Genomic DNA, 24,292 nt, shown 5'->3' on the forward strand with positions numbered 1-24,292 from the left:
ATGGGTATTTCTGAGTAACCTCACATTCCCAGTAAATTCCAGCGGCGTGCCTTCGTCATCATTCTGCAACAGTTTCACATTTTCTCAGCACGCTGTCCCTACTTAGCTGTTAATTTGACGTCCTTGACTCTCGCCCAGCTGCACCACTGAGAGGCAGGGGTCACCTCCTGTTGGAAACTGCCAAAAACACAGATTTGAATCCCGACCTTCACTGACGTGCAACACTGTTGTGCCTCCTGAGTTTTCTCATTAAGCTGCTCCTGGAAGCTGAGGCTGATGTTTGGACTCCCCCCCCGACCGGCCCTGACACCAGATGCTCTCATGATCTTTAAGTGATACAACTTAAATCTCAAATCCCTTTCTCGCCACGCGGATGAAAATTCTGTCTCATAGGATTTGTATAGGATGCATTGTCTTCACTGCATGTGTTAGCTATGCTGACCAATTCCTCAGCTGCATTGAGCAAAAGCTTATATATACAGAAATGTTCATTCTTAGGTGATTAAAAACTAAAGAAAGCTGATTTTTTTTATGGATTTCCAAGTCATTTTCAGTTATTAATCACTGAGTCCTTCCTAATCGGTGAATATGTTTGCACGTTTGCGCATCTGTTTGCAGTGGTGTTTAAAACAAAGGAAAGGATCACCAGGGCACGCGTGCATTGTGCAGCTGCTTGCGTATCCTTTGAGCAATGTGTGGGGGGCATGATTGACAGGGAAAGAGCCGGTGCCCGGCCGTGCCTGTGGTCGAGGCAGGCTGTTGGAGATGGAGGGTGTTAAGTCGTCAGTATGAGGCATATGTCAGAGATCAGTGCTGGACTCTGGAGATCACTGACATGAGAAGGGAGGAAGGGCGCCGGGGGTTGAGACGGCCAGAGATTACTGGGGGCTTGGTGCGTTGAGTCATCAGACACAAACACACACGTACGCGCGCACAAACACGCATCCTTCCTCACATGCAGTGGACACACAGGCCCAGCCCTCCAGAGGCTGTGTGCAAAGCCGCATGTTAATAAGATTGTCTTCCTCTCCGGGTGGAAGTGTGCACTCCTTTGTCTCCAGCATAATGACAAGGGGAATAAGAGCCCGGCTCTTGAACCTCTTCATGCTCTTGAGTGTCTGCCACTGAAGGAAAACAGTGGAGGAGACTAAAGTCGGCCGAGTAGATGTGCCGAGATAACGTCCTGCATACCTCGCCTGGAGTGTTGTCACAAACAAAACATTCAACTGATGTACAGCTGGAGGAGGCAGTGCAATGCTTCTTGATGTTCAGTATCTCACATGTTACAAGATCCCCTGAGGTAATCTGTGATCTCTGACGAGTAATTCTTCAATCAAACCACTGCTCTCCATTTAGTTTTATGTAATAGGTTCAAACGATGATGCAGCCATCCCTCCTATGACCTCAGGGATGAATTGTGCTTTACTCCATGATTGTGTCACACAGCGATCCCAACTCAAACCTTTGGGAAAATAACACGACAACATGTTGCTGCTCCAAATGTGTTTTCGGATCACGATGTAATTCACTGTCTGTCAGGGATGATAACATGACAAGCTTTCCAGTTACATGGCTTTAGTCCTCTCTTCTTCACAGTACAGGCCATGTGCAGGTTTAAAGGAGCATTAAATAGTTTATTTCTGTTGTTGTTTTTTTTTTATCCCTGGTAAACAGGGCATCAAGATGCAAACACAATATTTACATATAATCCCTTTATATAGTTTTTCTGCTCTTATAGATCTTAAAGTAGGTTGAAATAGGTCTAATGGTCTAGTAATTTATTTTATATCTGTTTTAGTCTCAACCAACTCGTTAAAGAAATATTTGGTTCACCAGCCAGTAGCTAACAGTATCTGTCTGCTGCTGTTAGAAATAATGCTGCTGAGAGCAGTGACACAGAAGAGAAATAAAGCTGGGGGTGTTTATGATAAAGCAATTGATTGGGGCTAGAATACTCTGAGGGTAGCAGAATATAGGACATAAGTAATAGCTACAAAACAACCAAGTGAAAGCCATTCAATAAAAATAAGTTTCTGGTTATAATAAAGTCAAAACTTTCCAGCATCTTACTGGAAAAATTGGTGTGAAAACAAAGAAGTCTGAGTTTTTGGGTGACTTGCGTCAGTGTTATCACATCAGGTAGCTGGATACAGTGAACACTCTGTGTAACAGGTATGGAAGGCTTGGCGGTCAAAAATCTAAAATTTCGTAATGGTATATTCTTAGATTTGTGACTGGAGCCACCTTCATACTTGTTACTGGAAATTTGAGTTCCGTGGAGCAAGGACCTTTTCAGCTGCTCAGTCGGTGGTGACTTTACATATTTTGCTCATTTCACTAATCAAGAGAACACTTGTTGAGTGTCTACAGTGAGCTCAGAGAAATGAGCGGACATTCTCCATCAAAGTCATGACCGCTTTTCTGTCGATGAAGCAGCCAGCAGGCTCTTTACTGATTGGGTGATTATTCATGCACTAAAATTAAGCTCAATCACGTGGGCTTTAATTACCTTGAATCTGATAGCTGATCTGGGTGGGCCAGTATGGATGAATACTCTCCCTCAACAACTGTCTGAACCGGCTGTGACAAAACTCTGCTGCTGTCAGGCCTGAGTGTTTGACTCTGTGGATATGAAGCAGTGCTGATAAGGTGCATACATGCTCAGCTTCTCTGAAAAAGTCAAAGTTAGAAAAACGATAATTTTCTATTTCGCTATCATAATAGTAATGCACCTGGAATGTTTTCTTTGTACCTATTCCTTGTTATTATCTGCACCACCGTTATGGTCCATGTGGAGGTGATTCCTATCACCGCTGCTCTCCATGTCCTTACATTATTGTCCATGTTTGTGTGCCGAAAGAAAAGGCGGGGTATGCAGAGTAGGTAGCGATAAGAATAGCTGTTTTATTGTGTGCCACTGCCTTGGCCCCTTATACTGAATGTGTTATCTGAGGGTGCAGGATGCCATACTAAGCTATGTGCATGTGACGCATGGCTGAGCAGCATTCCTCCTCCTGAGTGCATCGTAGGCCAGAGATAGTAGGAAGGCGAAGCAGCCTGACTGCCAACAGAGAGGGAGAGAGGAGCGAGAGAGGAGCGAGAGCAGGCGTGAGGAGAGATGAAGGGAGAGAGCAATACCGGGAACATGTAGTTAAGTGGAATGAAGTACCCTTTGTTGCAGATAAGATCATTCTGCTTCCCTGGCTGGCGTCACTAAAGAGATTTGAGCACAGCAAATGTAGTTGATTATGTCGTTGGCGGCCCACAAAATCCATCCCTGATAAACATGAGTCCAAGTAATAGGAGACTGGAGGGTTTTTGTCTTTTGTGAAGCATGATTTTATTGTTATTTCATCAGTGAGGCAGGGTCATGTGTGATTTGACCGTAGGATGAGAGAAAAGATGAAGGGAGGATCAGGGCCTTTTGGGAAAATAAAGCGCACTCTAGGGAATGCTGCGGAAAAAGAGGCTAAACGAGGGGTCCATGACATCTGTGGTCAGATGGTCACCAAACTTCCAGTTTGGTTCATAAGCTCCTGGTCCTGGGGTCTTCTGCGCATCACACACACACGCACACACACACACACAAATACATTTTTCATCTCTTAGTCTTTGTTAAGACATTTTCAAGTACATGTAAAATATTTACAGAATGTTCTCAAGTGCTGAGGCCTTTGCTTATCTACTGTTCTCCTATAGCCTACCGTATACAGTGTGTGTTCTTTGCTGCATCCTGTTTGCTGCAAACTTGCTTTAGAAATGATTCAGACTTTCTTTTTACACATTCATATAATGCAGATTTAATATGTACTGGAAATTCTAAAATGTGTCCTTTCCATCGACACTCAATTAACTGCGAAGACTAAAAGGTTAAATACAGTATGGGTTGGAATATTGGTCTACACGGATATTAATTATATCAAATCCGATCAATGCAAAGACCTGACCACAATTCACAGCATATGGTCTGAGTGCTTTTGTAAACAAGAGATGTCAATTTATAACACAATTAAGAGTGGTAAATGCGAACGGGTCTCTGTACTTTATGAAGCCACTTCAATTTTATCAGTCATGTGGAAATCAGTCCCATCACCACAATGCGGTAATTACATCAATATCATCAATGAGAATCAACCAACTATGCCCTAATCCAGCCAAGAGGATATAAAAGTAAATATAAGTTCAAACTTTTACACATATTCCCAAATGGGGCTGATTTACTGTGTTCACAAAAGAGTCCATCTGAACTTCTGTCAGAGATAAATGCTGATATTCCAAAGGACCTCATCTTTGCCCTCTGATATTAAGCCTTTGCTAAACTGATGCTTCTTGGCAACTACAGTAGCTAACATTAGCATCCATGTTGCGGTTTCGTAGAGTCTGTGTTCTAACACCTTTGCCACTCGAACACCAAGCACACCATGTCCATGACTTTTCATGTCATAACCATGGCCTCATGAGTTCTGTTGGAAAGCAGCGCTACACTTGCACCCACACAGTGGTGGTCTGGTTTACCTCTCAGGACTACGTGGGCGGGATGATTTGTTAACCAGTCATCATTCTTATTTGTACTCAAGGGTTTTGTGACGTAATACATTTCCGCCGTAGTTCTACCCATTTCCACCCTGATCACGTCCAATCAGCCATCATTAAAACACTGTGTGTGTGTGTGTGTGTGTGTGTGTGTGTGTGTGTGTGCGTGTGTGCGTGTGTGCATTTGCATTTGCTGAGGTTTTTTAAATGACTGCACTTAAAATGATGTGGTGTGGTACGTGTTCACAGATGGAGGTGTAAATGGGATGTACCGGACTCACTAGGTCAACATAATGGAGCCGTGGCAGAGTGGATTTGAAGCAGGAGGTGATGCCTTTCCCAGGTCTGGTCTGTGGATTGTAGCGACACGGAGCAGGTCCCTCCCTCTGAGGGGGTCACACAGAGGAGGTATTAATGAGTGAGGGGGATAGATTGATTCATTGATTCATTGATTTTGTGATCGAGGCTCGAAATGCCGCTGAGCAAGGCTAGCATATAATCATTACCATGTAATAGCACGGACACTATTTCCCCATTCGTTCTTGATTGTAAATGTCAATATGATTCATAATTAGTTCATTCATATTAATTGATATAAACAATGGAGCTTGGTGAGATGGAACAGCTTCACTGTGCAAAGCAGATGAGCTGTCAGTGGAATGCACCTGAGCTCTATTGGTATCCTTTGTCGAACAAAAGATAAAAAATATCAGGTAGAATTAGCTTATTTTTCGTATACATTTTTATCAGCTGAAATCAAATATTTTATATTTTCTCCTACATAGATTTTATTGATATTTACTATGGAGGCAGGAGTCCTCCTGCAGATATGGAACGCTCCTGTCCATATCTCAAAAAGCAGTAGCTTGTAGCAAGTAGCTTGGTCATTTGGCAAGCTTCAATGACAGAGCATGTTAAAAAGTAATCCAAATTGTAGTCACCATAACTTAAGCTAAATCTTGATGTTGCGATGTATGAAGTAGTTATTTTCAAAGCCCTCATTCCAACAGTTCCTCAGAGAAACTGCGTATTCCCACACACTGAACTGAAACATGGTCCAAACATGTATATTTCTCATGATACCTGATTCTTGTTATTTTAACTTTCCACTGAGATGAAATCGGATATGAAAAGTGGATTGAAGGCTCTTTAAGGGTTAGAGTTAGGTCTATTAGTCAGACTCTAACAGTTTGAGCAGATGAGTATTCAGGACTCAGGTTCACTGTGCAGTACATTCTGTGAATAAATCGCTCAACGTGCACCTTTCCCTCGCAAAAAGAATCAGCAACAGTCTCTTTAGTTTTCATATATTTTTATTATTTATATTCACAGATGTTATTTTCCTCTTTCTATGCTATCTATAATTACTCACGCATAATTCACGTTTTGCTACTTGTTTCAATATGCTACTGGTGACACGTTTTGCTGCTGCTGTGGTAATTTCCCACCGGAATCAATGATGTTCCCACCTAGTCTTGACTCAGTTCCTCCTGCAAAGGAAATGACTTGTATCTCTCCCTCAGTGACTGAGTGTATCCCAGTGAACGTGATCTGAGTGAGTGATTCAAAGTCATTGATTTGTTCGCAGGGATCCTTACGAACATGTCACGTTTGCAGAGATACGCTGACGTGACACGGGGTGAGTGACTCGATGACTTGTGTCAGTCACTCAGTAAGCGAGTGTAGCTCTGCACGTTAGATCACAACTGACTGAGCACTCAACCCAGCTGAGAAATGATTGGATCATTTCAGGAAGTGACTCAGCTCAGTTTGTTCACCCAAACAAACTGAGCATTTTATCGTTTGACCAACCCTAAACTAACCTGATATACATCGCAAGCTAGATAGACACAAACAATCAAGGACACGGTTTTGGGTAGAAAACACATTTTTACCCAAAATGTCACAACAGATTATATACAGATATGTTCAATATTTAGAAATAAAGCAGGTTTCTGGAAGGCTGTGAAATTAGAGTTTAGAGGTGAATTTGTATGTGTCACACTTGCATTTAGAACATTTTTAGCCATATTTCAACTTTTGATAGACAACTCTGGCAGCTCTGACACATATTCCAGTGAGGAACAGCAGTTTGTAGCAGTGGTAATTGTAAGCAAGGCTAATCACAAGGCTCAAAACCATCACCTGACACAGGTGGTTCAACTTAAAATGACATGTTGAGCACTGGTGAACTCAATCTGTTTATTATACTTATAATCTCTGAGCCCACTGGCGGTAACAGTCATTGTTTATGGGCTTCGGTTGTAGACAGCAGGTCCAAGAGTTGGCCGTACTTTACAGAACTGGTAGTTTATTTTATCACATGAGTCAAACGTTTCTCCACACAAAAATGGAAGGAAACAGTTCTTGGCTGAATTTGAAGGAGCCTTCAAAATGGGACAGCCTGGTCGCACTGCTGTTAGGCAATAAGTCTCCAAATGCAGCCTCAAAAGAATTCTTGTGGTTCTTTACCCCATATCTTTGCATGTTTCACTCTGATGGCGTCACTTACAATTCCATCATGTTGCAGGGCAGGGCTGGCATGTGATCACTGGTATGTAATCCCACATATAGTTACCTTGGTCAGGTCAGAAACCGCTTTATTGTATTTTTGTGACTTGAACATTAGTGCCATGGCGGTTTTTCCATCTCCTTGTCATTATCTTTACTGGAAGTGTCAGTTAGCAGGAGATTATACCTTGTTGAAAGCAGCCTGCCTATTAGACAGATGTTCAGTTACCGAGCAGAGTCAAACACATAAAATCCAGAGGCAAAAGGGGACTAGAGTGTCATATAGCTAAACCCCTTTAGACAAACGGCTCATGTTCCCTCAGACAGCAACATGGACTTTTTATGCCACCTGAATTAAAGTTGCATTATTCATAAGAATCCTAAACAGACGGGATGAATATTCCCTGAGGCCAGAGTAACATTTGCCACGGTCATCGTGACCTCTATCAGTTAAAGAGCCAAATGAGAGATTAATTGTTACATCCTTGGACCTGCACTCGTGAAAACTCTATTGTTAAACCCTGCTGTAACTCCAGGCATCTGAGGGATGCACTCTCTGTAAACATGAGACATAGTTTACATCACATACCAATATTTTTAGGATCTAGGACATATCAATTGCCATGTGACTGAATGGTCTCTGCGCTGTTGTTGAGGGTAAGGTTAATCTGTGTAAAAACTCAGTGTCTCACTCTGTGTCTCTCTACGTCTCCTTGCCTTTCACTTATCATTTCCTCTAACCCACTAGCACACATACTGGTCATCATCAGTGGTGTGCCATGCCAAAATAGCATCAAATCCCTCCACCCTCTTTCTCAGACATAAAACTATCTCCCTGTCCCTGAACACCAGAGCAGTTGTTCATTCTCAGCTCTGATTCTGACAGAGGGAGACAGGAAGGTGTCTTTTCCTCTTCTCCACCCCTTAGAGGAATGGCTGCTATGTGCCATTTAAACCCTGTTGCATGTTGACTTGATCATGTGCAACTGGTCAGCTGGCCCCCATCGTGCCTGGGGATCATCCCAGAGGTGCTAATGCAGACATATGTTCTGGGATCAAGCAAACAACAGTGACATTTTTCAGATGTGTGTGTGTGTGTGTGTGTGTGTGTGTGTGTGTGTGAGTGTGTGTGTGTGTGTGTGTGTGTGTGTTTGTGTGTGTGTATGTGTTGAACCTAAGCACCTGGCCTACTTTCCTACAGTGGCACAGCACAGAGTGTTCCCCTCTGTGGAGTATAGGTGGTGAAGTGAAATTAATATGATATTTTGATTTGGAAAATAACAGTGAGGCTGTTTTGTGTCCATATACATATTAAATATTTTACATAGTCCCACCAAATTTGCAATCCCATCAAACAAAGATATGACACATCCCTGCTAGTGGCTCTGTACAGTGGAGCTGGGTAATGCTAATTTTGGCATGCTAACATGTTTCTGATTACAATGCTGACGTATCAGGTTTAATGTTTATTTTTACCCAGTTAGCTTGATAACATGTGACTAAGTTCAGCTTCATTCTGGGATGATGGTGGTATAAGGTGAACTGTAAAGGGATCACCAATAAAATAAATGTCTAGATATTTCACTCAAAACTACTAATGGTGGTTGTAGTGGGACAGACAGGAAACCAGCATCATTAGGGTACTTACTCTTGGCGCCATGAATAGCTGTATCATATTTCATTCTAATAAATGTTGATTTGGGGGTTAAGAGCAGAGGATGTTACATGTACCCCTATGAGACAAATTGCAAATTGTGAATAATGTGAATATTTGTAAATTAATTAATTGTAGCACATCAACTTGTTGTAGAGATATATCCTTAAAACTCTAAAAATAACACAAATGTTAACCTCAAGTGAACTAAAAGTCAAAAGAACACCAAGGTCATAGTTGGTTACAATTCATCCTCTATGAAACGTGTCAGTCTCATGGTTTGTCTGCAACTGACCAATAAAATCAAATAAAAAGGTCCAGCCTGGTCATCAGGCAACAGCATTAGAGTGTAAAAGTCTGTGATTATGACTTTAATCGAAACAGGCTTGAATCTCAAGGGACAATTTGTTCCTTCAGAGCAGCACATGCAGTCGATATTGCAAGAAAGCACAACATATAAATCTGGGACACACAGGGGCCTCGGGATGGATAAATTAAGTCCAATCATATAAAAAGAGAATATATACAGCTTATTGTTTTCTTTTTGTGTTCCCAAACATTCTCAGCTCACTGGGGGTTTCCTTTTTTAAAGGTCTGGAAATCACTTTCATTTTATTCTGGGATCCATTCACAGAGAGGAACGACATTTTGATCTCCCATGTCAGGACGGACATAGAATTCCCAGAGTAAACCATTACAAAGTCTCAACTTTGACCCACTAATGTCAAGTCAGCTCCATCATTTCAGCTGTCTGACCGATCTGCGCTTTCAGTTAACTCTGCTGCTGCACTCGTGTAGCTGCTTAACCTTTGACAGTAAACTTGTCTCGGAGTCGCTATGACACCACTAATGGCAGAAAACTGCTCCCAACTCTGCAGTAATAACACCCTCAGGATTTCTTAGCGCCTTTCCTTCTCTGTCAACACTCAGCAGCTGCCAGCACGGCTCAGATATCCATCAGCTACCAGCATGGACACATGGGAGTGGCTGCGACACCCTGCAATATGAACCAAAGCTGACTGGTCTGCCAGAGGAGTGCCATAACAGGCCCTCCAATGGGACAAACCATACAACCAGCCGGTGGAATTGGTTTTCTTTGACCCTTGTGGATATCATAACTAGCCTGTGTACAGCCCCTACCAGATGCACGTCATAGCTTGTAATCAAAACCTATTAAAAGTCTATTGTAATGAAGCCCTTTTGTGTGCAATGGAAAGACTAATTGGTTTTAATAACTAGTCGTGGTGACCAGATACTTACGGGCGGAAAGCTGATCCTCTGCACAGTCGACCGAAACATCGCATGCCTGAAAGGAGAGCAGAGGAGGGGGGTGGCTTTCAAAAAAACAAAACAAGAAGAAGAACAAGAGAGGACGACAATGAGGGTAGGTGCGAGTGAAGAAAATAATCAGGTTGTGCTTGACCAGAACCAGAGAACATAGAGCAGGTTGGCGGTTGCTCCTTCATGTTTGAGATGCGAGGAGGGAAGATGAGAGAGAGAGAGGGAAGGAGTATCTTAATGAGGAGTAAGGCCTCGTCGATCAAGGGATGAATCATGGGTTGACTGCTCCGCTGTGATCTGAGAGGCTGTTTGTCGAGAGCTTACTTGCAGGGAGTCTTCTCCACTGGTTTGGTCATCACTTCGTAGTCGCACGGTGAGGTGTGTATATGCTGGCAAAGGGAACAAAGAAGAAGACCTGTTCATATGACAGTATCACCATGGGGCTGTGTCACATAAAACATACAGTCGGCTTCTGTTTCCAACACATCTGTTGTTTTCAGCTAGAAAGTGCATTTTAATAAGCACCTCCTGCATTTTTAAACAAAGCACTGTGATGAAATCTAAATGCCAAATACACTAATCAAACTTGTGAATAATAATGAGTGCTTAAGTAAAGGAACCCCTTAGGCTTCAAAACTAGAATCAAGGTGGTGTTGAGGCGGTGGAGCAGCAGTTCCTGCTAATAATAACTTCAGCAGGAAATACATTATTGACTGGCTATTACACTGCATATTGCATCAGTTTATGTAGTGGCATCACAAAGACAATAACTCTTTAAGATTTTTGAAAAATAGGTTTAAATTGAGGAATTCAAAGTACATCAACCAAGGAGGTTATATTTTCATTGAGGCCTGTCTGACCATTAGCAGAGTTATGCAAAAAGCGCATAGCAAATTTTTGTGAAACTTGATGGAAAGGTGGTGTATGGGTCCAGGGTTCTTAAGAAATAATGTAGAAATTGCAAATATCTTTGATCAGGTGAAATTTGGTGCAGATCCAGATCATGATCCGGATGTAGCTGATTTCAGTAATGCAATGTGGTGATGGCCTGTTAGTGTTGTCAGAGGTATATCCACTGTCCAAGTTCCCCTGGGACATTTTTCTATTTTCTTTTATTTGTTCATTTTTTACAAAGAGTATAGTATTCTAACTATGTAGGCGGAGACAGGAGCTGATGAAAGCAGAGGGAAAGAGCTAGCCTGGCTCTGTCCAAACATCGAAAGCACAAATCATTTGCTTGGCTTAATTCCTAGAAATGCACGTAAATATGTGTGTTCTAGTTCTTTACAAACAAGCTCCCTTAATTCTTGTTATGACAGTCGTTGGAGTGGCATCAAAATGTACCAAATGTACCAAATATTCAGAATATGTGGTCCCACGGGCGTAGTCTGAAGCCCACCTTGTCTCTGATGCCCAGGGTTTCGATGTCGGGCCGTGGACAGTTTTTGAAAGAGTAGGAAGCCTGGTTCATCAGAACCTCCTGGGTGGAATCAATGTAATCATACGCTCCAGGCATCAGCAATTCCCCGTTACGCACACCCAGGGTCTTGGCTTTTCTGCCCACACCTTTAAACCCATAGGTTTTCTTCACAGGGTTCAGTTCAGCCTCTTCGATGAAGTCTCGAATGTGATAGAGGCCAGGGAGGGGTGTGTCCTGGGAGAGGATGAGAGGGGAAAGCTTTGGGGAATGTGTGGTTATTGCTGGGATAGGCAAATTGTTACTGTATTAGCATGTTAGCATGTTGTAGGACTCACTGTATCAACGTGTACGCAGCAGAAACTGGACAACGCATCTTCCCTTCCCTCTACTATCTTCAGTAATGAAGCCAAAATATCAGAGCCATTGCCATCTTTCATAAATTGCGTCATTTGGAGCCAAGTTGAGTTGTTTGAATTCATGTTTGGCATTAAAGAAACTTGTGTTATTGAAACTGCCTTTGACTTTCCATTAATAATTTCTGACTACTAAAGTAAGCTTTATGTTTCCTTGAAATTATCTAAACTCTAGTATCTCATGATTATTAATTAATAATAATTAATCAGGTCTATATGTTATTAGAATATGCACTGTGGAACACTTAGGGACTGGACTCATAGCACCGTTTGTGTTTCATTTATTTCCAGCAGGCAGCACACTTTGGAAAGAGACAACGGGAAAGTGCAATAAAAGCCAGTAATTGAAAGCTACACACGTCTCAAGAACGATGATATGTTTATGATGCTCTTCCATGTAGGTCCCTGAAGGCAGCACAGCACTGCCACAGCTACACATGAGTTAATGAGCCACTTCACAATCGACAAACCAGTGACAAGCGTTTGGTCCAGGCGCTCGAGCAGTAGCTTCTGCTGTGAGGACAGGCTGTGAAGCCACACTGCTGCATGACACCTACTTTCAGTGTTCGCAGCCACCAGCTCCCACGGCCACACAGGTCCACCCTGTCATCACCCTGCAGATGAGACCAGGACACAGTGGATTGTTTCACTTCTGATGACACTGCTGGGCCAACAATGTCCTGATGCATCTCCAGCGTGTCTCATCCTGCAACTCTGCTCATAAGCACACACACACACACACACACACACACACACACACACAGACAGTTATGAGGGCTGTAAAGATAGACCCTTACCTTATCTGTTCTAATGCCACCCCTGGACATGTCAACGGCTTTGCTGGCAGCCTTGTGTTTCCATGTGACCGTGTCCTGCGCTGTACTCATTGTTCGCTCGCTATCTGCTCGACTGGAGAGCCGGTGACACCTGACCACCATTAAAACTGACTGTTACTATAGCAGCCACTCCACTATCGATCAATTTTTCAACAAGCCGGCCTGGTGAGGGGCTAAATTTAGACTCACCTACCAGTTGTACTCAGAGTAAGACACAAAGGCGAGCAGCGAGGTATACAGAGCATACTGCACATGCTGCAGTTACTTAGTCCCCATGATCATCATCTACTCTCATGTGATGTTTGGAGGCAGACTATAACATTAACAAGAATATACAGCCGGAGAGTTGGCATTAAAGTGCAAATGCAGGTCGAGAAAAGACAGGAACACAAGTCTCATTCTTCACTGCATATGGTTTTCACAGATCTTCTGTGGTCCAGTCACCTGACAAATACTAACCCTCACCATGGAAGTTATCCTTTGCATTTATTTGTTGGTTTGTTTGTTTGTTTATTTGGAAGGATTTATGTTTTCTTTTATACAATTTCATTGATTTCTCAGAAAAAAAGTACATCTTGATGCAAAAAATCAGGCATGTTTACAGGACTGCTATTTATGAGTGTGTGCAACTTGGTGCTGTTGGACCTTGGCGGAGGTGTTCGCTCTACTGAGGGACATTGTACTTGGTTGGTTGGAGGGATGTGATATGAGTCAGGAAAGAACCGATTCAATTTTGGTTCCAGAAATTCTGAATGGGAGACAGGACGTTTTTTCAAAATTTTAACAGATTCCCCAGGGAGTCATCTTGTAAAATTGGCTCATATTGTGAACTGATACCTGAGTGTGTGAAATTTGGTGCAGCTTGATTGAGTTTCAGGGAACTGATGAGCTTTGGCGGAGGTATGGGCTCTACGGCCATTTTTGTTTTAATTATGCCATTTATTCTCTCATTTGGACATTTGTAAAGACAGAACTCTCTCTATCATTCAGCCTCTGAATACTGTTGTAGCTGTGGATCTTACCTCCAGCTTCAAACTAGAGTGAAGGGTGATGTCAGGTACAAGCACATTCACATGCACACGCTCATGCACAGACACACACTCACACAGAAATAGGCAGAACTTAATCCAACACCTGAAGTGAAAGTCTCACTCTGGGAGCATAGGCGCCACATTTAGCCTTGTTGCTAGGCAACATGGAAATGCAAAGTTTGAAGGAACCCAGAATTCATGTTTACGCTACTTGACAAGGAAGTCTCCTGAGATCAGAGACTGCATGAGGAGAAATACACAAATACACACACATAAAGTGGGAGCTTTAAACTGACTGACGTTTTCCTGTACATGTTTCCACCACAGTACCTGATATATATTCAGTCTGTTAAGTGTGGACATTGAATGAGCACAGACATGAGCTGTGTAGTTAACAGCTTTTTACAAGCTGTCGGCAATGACACTTCAAACTGAGCGTTTTCAGTTGTGCGATAATTGGTTGGGACGAGATTAGAACCGCTTGTGTCCTCGATTCACACCTGGAATTGTTGTGGGTCATGATGCTTTTCTGTTGGCTTGGAAATCAACTGTGCAATAATCACAATCGTCTCACTTCGAGCTACATTCAAGGCAGGTTAGTCATGTGTAATGTGAATAAATAGCTGCTTCACATCACAGTTCTACTGCGTGTATAAGCTGTTACCTCACTTAGAATGCTCTGTGTTTGAATGTGCATCCACAGGGAATCCTCATCATACATGACTGACCAAATCACAAACTGCCGTCCTAACGACTCCCAACGGACAGTAGAACAGAGAAACTCAAGTTGTAAAAATGTTTTTAGTCTACTGCACAACCATTGCAAAGGATCAAGGGCACAGCCTTATAATAGCAGCTAAATAATTCACAAAGTACACAGAGCAGAGGTCCACAAGAGCTTTATTTTGTCATTCGTCAAAATAACAAACTTAGTATCTCTGCAAGCTACTGTAACAAACTCAATCAGAAATAAAATAAAAAACAGGTACACCTCTATTTACACCATGGTTTCTGATGTACAATCACCTGCACCTCGTGATTGGGGAAAATGCCAAGTAAGACATGAGGCAGTCAGCATCTACATGGCGCCGTGCCAACAGCAGCAGACAACACATGGTCTTTATAGTCAGTCAGGGAGCTGGACAGTACAAGGCTAATCTAATGTTAAGTTCCATTGTGTGCACTTCACAATAGAAGCCTTTGATCCCACTCAGTGTTTTTGTTTTAATGACAATACAATTTCATATGAGCTTATCTGAACATTAAGAGGCATTGGCTGATGCTCCTCAGTGCTGTTGGGAAAATAACAGGGGACACTGTAAATCTAGAAACATCTTGTGTTTATTCTATGCATCAAGAGAAAAAAAAAAGTCCTTTTAGAAAATAAGAAAAAAAGGAGCATCCTATCCTCAATACAAAAATGGGAATTATTACAGGGTATACAAACTCAAGGATCCATAACTGAGAAAACAAGACAATTTTCATATCTGGGTAGATTGTAAATTTTATTGGAAAACAAAAATATACAACTTGGAATGAATTATTTGAGGCATGACCAGAGGCCATTAAAAAAAAATAAAACAAAAGAAAAATAAAAGTAGTGAGTAAAACATTAAAAAGCATAAGATTAGTCGTTTTCTGGTATATAGAACAGCAGATACAAAAAGAGTTTGTACGAGTACCTAGGAGATACACCCGTGTCATTTTTTTTGCAATAGTGCAATGCTGAAAGATTTCCATATATACTTTGTCCGTAGTCCATGCAGAGTTTAAACTCCTCTACATTGTTTCCATGCCAACAGTGTTGCCAAGTGACAACCAGCTGACAGGTTTCCAATGTCGCCATGCGTGGAGGGGCCCCGAGCACACAAGACAGGAAGATTCGAAGTTCTCCGGCTCCCAGGGGCCTCCACGAGCATCTGGTTGTACGACCGTTCCGTCACTCCAAAACACCATGACAGCAAAAGAAAGGGACATGGGGACAAGAGCCTATGCAGTTTACATGCAGTTCCTTTGGACAGCAGAAGGAGCAGGGACCAGGGGGGGGCTATTAAGATTTTACAGATAAATTACACAAAGAAAAAAGGCAAATTATTTATATACGAAATCTGTACAAGGCCTTCACTTCGCTGTCATCATTTGTACGAACTCTGTGGGAAAGAGGGGGAGATGAAAATATGCATCAGTATCCAATGAGGGATCAAAGCAGATTACAAATACATAATACAACATATACAAACCTTCATAGTTGACCTGGCCATCCCCGTCAATGTCTGCTTCTCTGATCATCTCATCCACTTCCTCATCAGTCAGCTTCTCTCCAAGGTTTGTCATCACATGGCGCAGCTCAGCAGCACTGATGTATCCGTTGCCATCCTGAATATAAAGATCAGTCAGTAAGCAAATACAAATTCTGCAGATACACATGTGAGCGAGTGTAGATGGTATTTACCTTGTCAAAGACACGGAATGCTTCTCTGATCTCCTCCTCGCTGTCTGTGTCCTTCATCTTCCTTGCCATCATGGTCAGGAACTCAGGGAAGTCTATCGTCCCATTTCCTGAAAATGAAACAGACTTTTATGGGCAATTCCATCCAGCATGCATGTAGTTACCAGGTTCTGAAGCCAAATTTGAGTTCTCACCATCAGCGTCCACTTCATTAATCATATCCTGCAGCTCTGCCTCTGTGGGGTTCTGACCAAGAGAGCGCATGACTGTGCCCAGCTCTTTGGTGGTGATGGTGCCATCTCCGTCCTTGTCAAAGAGCGAAAATGCCTCTTTGAACTCTAATGGAAAAAAAAAGAAAAAATATGTCATACGGTCAATGGTGTCATACCTAGTGTTAGATAATTACTTGAAAACTGGCCAACATTAATACGGTCAGCCCAGCCTGTATAACAATCTCTTCCTCAAGTCTGCATATCACACTGACCCAGCCCTGAATTGGTAAGCCTCAAAAAGGTCATTCCACTCATGTTTAACCTGTAAACTAGCTACAGCATAACAAGCCCGTCTGTTTAGTGTTCCAACAGCAGTCGTTTCTGGCTAAACAAGGACAGTGACCATGAGACCAAGCAGCAGGGCAAAGTTGGGCACCATCGGCACCGAATGACAGCCTATGTAGTTCAGTTTAGCCGCGAGCAATGATAACACACATCAAGTGTGATGAGGCTAGTGGGCAATGTGTGCCGGCATGCAGCAGCTTGTGAGCATCATAAAAACGTCAACCTGCCCTGCCATTTGCAGGGTCAAACACACGGGGCAACACCCTTTGTTATGAGAAAAGGCCTGTGGTCTGCAGCAACCGGAGGAAGTTTTTTGGGGGGGGGGCATCCCCCTCTGGTCGCAGAGTCTTCATGGCAGCGACAATTACAACATCACAGAAGGTGCTTATAACGCTGTAATTTACCAGTCAATAGGACATTTTGACTTTGTTGAGGTGCATGTTCATGCTATGCTGTTTGTACAAACTGGCAATTTAAAAACCTGCACATCAGCATGAAGCACAGGCTTACTCACTGCAAGCTGATACTATGAAATACAGTAAGAGTATGATGAGTGTATTGTGAAACATCCGAGCTATGCTAGATCTAGTCAACAGGAGGACGACATGATCGGGGGAAACCGCAACAACTGTGCCCCAGTTTAGACATGAACAGCATACATTGCAGTCTGAGCACATACTGTAAGCGTATGCAGACACTCGTCTTAGGATACCAGAAAACCAGGCCAGGTTGCTGCTGCATTGTTCTTGAAACATTCCTATCTGATGAGAACACACCCAGGCAAAGGACACGTCACATAAAAAGGTGACTGTAAATACCCCGCCAGAACACATAGTGCTTCAAGATTACATCATTTATTACATGGCAACCATGAAAATGCAAAGTTTTCCATGAGGCACTCCTTCTGCGTTCCAGAGCTTGCAAGCAACAGCCGTTTCATTCATTCCTGTTTTATGACCAGTAGGCTACCCCTTGGAATGCCTTAAAAGGCAAAAGTATAAATCCACTGCAAGGGATGCAATGATCCATAATGCAGGCCACTGCGCAGGATATGAGGAAAGTAGGAGATCAATGCAGCGATGTCTTACCAGCAATCTGCTCTTCTGTAAGCTGATCAGCCTGTAAAATAGAAGATGGGAGTAATTAGTATTTCAGAGCAACAACAAAAAAAATCCCAAGCATTTGCTAAGTTACTTTGATCGTTATTTTAGGTAAATCATCTCAAACATATCTAAAACAGTGTAAGGAGATTTGAGTGCAGCTGACAATGTGTTAAACAATGTGCGTTATGAGAGCCATCAATGAAAATGTAATATTCTAAGCCTAAAAGCCTGATATTACAATGCGGTTATCTACCAATCCTATAACTGAACGCGAGGGGAAGAATATGGAGAAAAGCGTACGAGTCCGTGTGGCGTTCAAACGTCCATATACATGTCTGATGACGCAAACTTCGCCACAGACGATGAATGACTGACAATTTGGCGGTAACACTTAGCTAGGGAGAGCTAAAGTTAGCTAGCTACCGTTTGGCTGCAGGCTTACAGTAACAGACCCACACTCAGCAGAATGACTGACTTGAACAACAGTCTCCATTATTCCTCTTAACAGCCCCGTCATCCAGTGAGGAGAGGCGTATTTACCTAGTCGGACATCAGTCATATTCGGGATTTGGCATTAGCTAGACATATGTTGGGCTTGTACAAAGGCAGTTTTATTAATGGACGTGCCCTGTCTCAGGTTATGCTAATGTTATACACCAGTTGTTACTGCATTCATTCAGAGCAGCCCAGCTAACGCTAGCTTTCCCTGAGAGCCCAGCAACCACCGAGCTGTCACTTGCTCGTCGGGCACTGCGGTGGTTACATTTACGAGCGTCGGCTTAAGCTTAGTCAGCGGGTCCTTCCTCTTTTACCGATATTAGACATGACGTTGCACAGGAAGGACCGCCGCTAAAGGACTGTCCGCCATTTCTAGACAGCAGAGAAAGCACAAAAGTGGCGTCTCTTACCATTTCGATGTGGGTGCAGCGGCTGATTCAAGAAAAAATCCGTAACAATCAGGTCCAGAACAGAATCCAAGCAATGAACAGAGTCTATGGACACACTGAGGAAGTGGCGGCAGCACCCGCCTTTAAGCGCTGCGCTAAACTCCGCCTCTGTTTCATATCCCTCCGCCGACTTCGCTCTTCCTCGGTTTCCTAATCCCTGAAAAAATACATTTGCACTCATCGTCGCTCAACGGAAAAACAGACACGCGTCTGATACACGTGCGTCTTACTGTCGCGCGTTTTCTTATGTTCTTATCACCGACGGCGTCACCCGTCGCCGGCGGTCTACATGGCGGCGCACGAATACTTTCTGCTAATCCGCGGTGGGGCGCAAGACGTCGCTGGGAGAAACCGCGCTCTGTGATTGGTGCGTTTGTACCTGCAATGCGTCACTCCCATGGTCTGCGCTGCCGCTGCGTCTTGTCCGCAGACATCAGAGCCACGGGCGCCGCGGACAGGCCTGTTGCGCGGTGCGTGTGCACGTCATGTGCACAGAGGTGGCTTTTAGGAGCTATTAGCTGCGGCGGTGAAACGCTGCTGACCCCGTTTGCATGACCGGTGTGCCCGTTCCTTATTAGATTACTTGTGTTTGATCATTTAAAAGAAATGTGTGTTACAAGGTTATCCCACACTCAGAGTCCCTGTGTCTGAGGTTCCTCCTGCCTGCCAGTCTAACAGTGCACGGCTCCATCACTTGACATTCTACCCAGAAGGGAGTTTGTGTGAGTTAGTGGTTAAGAGTTGGTAGAAAGTGCGTGTGCGCGTTTAGAAGAGTGATGTGTGACACGCCGGCAGCTGACAGTGGATTCTCAGGTCTAACTGTGTGTGTGTGTGTGTGTGTGTGTGGATGGGGGGATCTGATCGCCTGATTGCTTATGCCTGACTGCCTTCCTGTCTCCCACTGACCACCTGCCCCCCCCCCCCCAGTCCCCACGGGAGATGCCGTGGAGGAGGGTGCACGGACAGACGGAGACGGACGAAGAGCATCCTCTCAGAAGAATGTGCTAGAATCTCCAGGTCCCCAAACAGCCCCCCCCCCCCCCATTCTCTTTTTCCTCCTGATTCTGCTGCCTCTCTTGTCAGTAGATGTCAAACTACAAGCACAGAGGCAGGGATTGTGCAAAAGCCCCCCCAACCCTGATGTGATAAAAACGAGGATCCAAAGTGGTTCCCCCACCTCACATCTGCACCGTGAGGTGATGGCGCCACCGATCTGTCTAATCTGGAGCACATTGGTTTCCTTTCAGTTAAATCTGTTTTTCTTCTACGAGGGTTTTTGTCACCGTGCAGATTATGTAATGGCAAAGGTGACGGCACAAAGGCCTAAATCTGTCACAAGAAACAGATAAGCTGGAGCATGTGTGAGCGGCAGTGTGTGTGGAGGTGTATGAATTCACGTTTGGCCTCTTTTAAAATACTTAAAATGTGACCTCAGATGCTAATGCGCAGCTGCCATGAAGACTTTACTGCATTTCTCCTACAGTCTTGTGCAACACCTAAGGTAAATTATCGGTCCGGGACAATGCTTTATTGTTAGTGGGTCATAAATATTTCAATATCAGAAGAGCTCTCTACTTTGTCCTCCTGCCCAATTTCTTTAGCTGCACTTCATCCAATATGCACAATCAGCTGTTTGCTCGGTGGATGACATACCCCTCAATGAATCCCAGGTCCCAGAGGAGCCGCCCTGGGTCAGAGGTGACTTTAGGTTGAAGGTTTATATGGACAGGGCGTATTGGAATTCAGGAGACATGACTTAATGGTCCGTAAAAGCTGGAGCCAATCTCCAGGATGCAAACCAGGAGTTCACCCCCGACGTGGAGGGCAATGCAGTATATGTCACAGTGTCGCCTAATATATATTTGTAAATGTCAACATTTTGCTCAAATCCCTGTTGTTGCCATTACGTTTCCCCTCCGGTTTTCAGCTCTGTGAATATGTCACCGCCCGGCAGTATACTCATAAGTCCTTATCGTACGCAAGCCCAGCCAAGAACAGTTTGATCGAACCGCAGCTTTCATTTCCAGATCACACGGGCCGAAGTTCATTGGAGCTGCACAGAGGCGAGGCCGAGGTCAGACCCTCCGTTTTTCATTCATGTCACCTTCCAGTGGCCTGTACAACATCACTCCCACTGATAGCATAGTTCCCTCTGCAGGACAAACTTATCATGTGGGTCAGTTTGGTTTGTAGAGATGGGGGGGGGGGGGGGGGGGTTGGCACGCAGCATGTGAGAGACGCTGTGTGGTGGACATGTGCAGGGTGTTGCAGTCAGGCCTTGAAGTTAAGCAGCTCTCGAGCAAAACGCATCCGGAGCAGACAAGGCTGATCGGTGTGTACCTGAGAGTGACCTGAGTGGACTTTGAGGGATAAAGCGCTGGTGACAAATATGAGAAGATGTTTACCTGTGTAACTGAAAGACGCAGGCGCCATTATTAATGAATGAGGCTTTGCAATGCACCTGCTGGTCTCATGCCAACGGAGTGGATCGCCTTTCATAGGAGAAGAATGGCCGTTTGTTTGTCATGGATGTAGCTGCATTAGTGAAAAGGGCGTTAACATTGTGTGAGCCTGTGCACATTCAGGCCTGTATGTGTTAATGCTAATCGAACATACACGTGTGTGTGTGTGTGTGTGTCTGTGTGTGTGTGTGAGAGTTTGTGTGTTAGAGTACCCTATATTGAGCCTCTGTGCAGTGCTACTCTATGCACACACTGATGGTACGAGGTGCGTTTGTGTATGTATGTATTTTTTATGACCCAAAGGCAATTTAGGCTTCATCTGATTACCAGTGCTTCTGGCCAAAGGTCTGCCGCAGTCAATGCACAAAGTTAACGGCCTATTACAGCAAACCACGTCCAGATAGCGTGAACGCTTTTACTGCCGTGCACTAAGGGCATAAGCCGCGTAAGGTCCAACATCAGTCTGGCCACCGCACACGAGCCAATCCTACCTGTTACTAAGAAATTACTTGTTTCCAAAATTACATCATGAAGCAGAAATGATTAATGGCTTTAAATCAGATAAGAGGATTTGCTCTGGCCTGCTATTCGCAGCCTATTTCAATCATGTTATGATGAAATGGATACAGTGTTAAGCACGTATGCAGTTATTTTCCCATCCCCCTGAACATGTTGTTTCTGTTTTTGTTGGGGCCTGGCTCTAGATCATCAGCAGCCTCTAAACTTGCACAGGCCACTTGTTTTATTTGAGGGGATCCGAGGGACAGAACCTCTTACTGGCTGTCAAATAGAATCCCTGCTGTTGATCTTCACTCCCTAATTTTTTACCCCCCGCCTGTCCCCTCTCTCCATCTCTCTTTCTCTCTCTGACTCTGTCTCTCTCCCACTCTCCCTCTCTGGCGTGCCTCCAGGTTGCCTTCTGCAGTCAGCGAGGAGCTGGAGTTCAAACGCTGCAGCCTTCAGCAGCACATGAAACAGTGCTACTTGGAACCATCCAGAAGTGTGACACTATCACAGGTGTCAGCAACTCTACTCGCTGTGGATTTCTATCCTTTACAGAAGTTTCCTCTGCAAATCCTCTCTGTGATGTGGAGGGCTCAATCTCAGTTTACTTGCTCAGTCAGTCATGTCGAAATTGAAACTGAAGGAATCAAGCAGCACTGCAGAGGTTATGCAGGGGTAGCTGTCTGCATGAGTGTGTACTTTGGTGCGTAACGGCAATAAAAGAAGTGACAGGTGCAGGACAGAGTGTTTGTGAGAAGCGGCCCGTCCCTGACCCTGCCTGCAGCAGAGGCCAGGTCTGTCTCTGCAGTGGCAGGGACCTGCAGGGACTGCCTCGCTCCGCGTCCCCCTCGGATGAGCTCATTCTGCAGGGGGCAGCGGCTCCACTGCATGCTTTGGCCACTTCCAGATCAAGGCTGCAGAGCAGGTGTCTAGTCATCTGTGTGTGTGTGTGTGTGTGTGTGTGTGTGTGTGTGTGTGTGTGTGTGTGTGTGTGGCTCTGACTGCTGCGTTTCTGCTTAAACCCTGCTCATAAACAAATGTGATCGATCTGCCTTGGGTGTAAGGCTCAGCTGAGACACCCAGTGGCTAGTAGAGAAATTGCAGGTCAAACTAAATAAAGTCAATGCCTTATACATAGGTGAAAAATAACATTTAGTCAACTACTCTACATAAGTTGAATTAATATATCATGCACTTTTGTATATGAGTGCATATTATGCTAATTCATGCTTCTACACTATCATACAATATGATCACCAAGCAGGTTTATAGAAGAATGTACATGAGAGTATATAAAGTAGTTGACATTAGCTCCACCTCAACTAGCTAAAAAACTAATATTCTACTTACATGTTAATGCACCAATAATAACATCCATTTAAAACACATAATGAGGTAGAATGATTCGTTTTAGTTTTTGATACTTAAACAGATTACTCAGCTGTACTTTCTAAAGTAATTTTTGAATACAAGAAATGTACTCAATTGTGTCTAACTACAACAACATTAAAACCTTGCTAATCAAATAACTCATAAACTTTAAGTGCACTCTGCTGATAATACCTATATTCAATTATACTTTCATATTTGCAAAATGTATAATTTAGTATTTTTTCACCATGCTATTATTTAATACAATGTGAGTTATTATTTAACTAGTGATCAAATTAAAGAGGAATCCTTGATTTAGTATTGGTCAGTATGTATTGTAAACCTCCACTTCAGTGTGGAGCTTATTTGACATTAAGTAGCAGTATTGATCCATACTGTACTGATGGTCGTGGAAAAACAAGAATTTTATACTGTAGTAGAATTGGAATGTATTGTCCTTCATTTCATAGTGTGAGGTGTTTTATGTGCTGCTAAGAATAACATTTGGTGGAGATGACATCACTATGTTCATTCGGCATGCACACTTTTTAAAGACACTGAGTTACAGTTACAGCTTGATATGTATTAGTTAACAGGAAGATCACAATATTCATTTCCCTCCTCACTGGCAGGTCACAGGTCAAAGTTAGATATAAAAAAAACTAATCTAAACCTGATGCTTTCTTCTCTTCTTATCTCTTTCTTATCAGTTAGCCACGAGGCCATTCTGTTCCCAACGCAAGTCAAGTGACATCATTGTTTCTGCTCTAGAAATCACCACAGCAACAGTAATCAAGTTGCACTTTTATTGATTTATATTATATTTACACAGCATTTATTTTTATTTCTATTGACAGTCCAGCTTTTCTGGAGACAGCTTTCAGTTGAAACACTGAATTACTCTGCTGTGTGATATGAACTGGGAACGAGACATGAACAATAACTAGTGGTTGGTTTGTTGTTGTGTGATTCCAAAGTGACATGAATGCTTTCAGAACTTATATTTATGGAATGTGTTTGCAATCATAACCACGTGAATCGAATTTCAGTAATAATAAAGAAAGTGAATATAATTGTGCACAGAGGGCAGGAGGGTGACACGCCAGGCATTCTGGTAAACGCTAATGTTGCTATCAAGAATGCTGTTGGCCTCGTATCAGCTGGAAGCTAAAGACCACTGCAGTGGTATACTTTTCATCAACGTCTCCAGCCAAGAGATT

The 24,292-nt window shown here is 43.4% G+C and overlaps 2 protein-coding genes across 2 annotated transcripts in view; both read right to left on the reverse strand.

The window, feature by feature from the left end:
* Positions 1-3,368: 3,368 nt before the first annotated feature.
* Positions 3,369-11,953, reverse strand: stpg4 (sperm-tail PG-rich repeat containing 4). The gene is made up of 5 exons (XM_062400747.1): positions 11,379-11,953; positions 10,304-10,368; positions 9,959-10,004; positions 4,815-4,919; positions 3,369-3,552 (listed from the first exon to the last, which is right to left on the reverse strand). Exons 1-5 carry the CDS (start codon positions 11,493-11,495, stop codon positions 3,445-3,447), a joined length of 441 nt encoding a protein of 146 aa, XP_062256731.1. The 5' UTR covers positions 11,496-11,953; the 3' UTR covers positions 3,369-3,444.
* Positions 11,954-14,562: 2,609 nt separating this feature from the next.
* The window catches only part of calm2a (calmodulin 2a (phosphorylase kinase, delta)), a 49,271-nt gene continuing 39,541 nt past the window's right edge, over positions 14,563-24,292 (reverse strand). Inside the window, exons 2-7 of the mRNA XM_062400746.1 lie at positions 18,697-18,728; positions 17,774-17,804; positions 16,323-16,466; positions 16,132-16,238; positions 15,920-16,055; positions 14,563-15,829 (exon numbers count right to left, since the gene is read on the reverse strand). Coding sequence (XP_062256730.1) covers positions 15,801-15,829; positions 15,920-16,055; positions 16,132-16,238; positions 16,323-16,466; positions 17,774-17,804; positions 18,697-18,699 — 450 coding nt within the window. The 5' untranslated portion in view covers positions 18,700-18,728 and the 3' untranslated portion in view covers positions 14,563-15,800. The remainder of the gene's footprint in view (positions 15,830-15,919; positions 16,056-16,131; positions 16,239-16,322; positions 16,467-17,773; positions 17,805-18,696; positions 18,729-24,292) is intronic.

Source organism: Platichthys flesus, chromosome 12 (genome assembly GCF_949316205.1).
Source record: "Platichthys flesus chromosome 12, fPlaFle2.1, whole genome shotgun sequence".
Lineage (NCBI taxonomy): Eukaryota > Metazoa > Chordata > Actinopteri > Pleuronectiformes > Pleuronectidae > Platichthys > Platichthys flesus.

Coding starts and splice junctions, on each gene's coding strand:
- stpg4 (XM_062400747.1), bottom strand. CDS start 11,495: ATGCCTGGAGCGTATGATTACATTGATTCCACCCAGGAGGTTCTGATG. Junction 10,005..10,303: donor GTGGAGAAGACTCCCTGCAA/GTAAGCTCTCGA, acceptor CTCTCCTTTCAG/GCATGCGATGTTTCGGTCGA. Junction 4,920..9,958: donor AGAGGATCAGCTTTCCGCCC/GTAAGTATCTGG, acceptor TGACCCCCTCAG/AGGGAGGGACCTGCTCCGTG.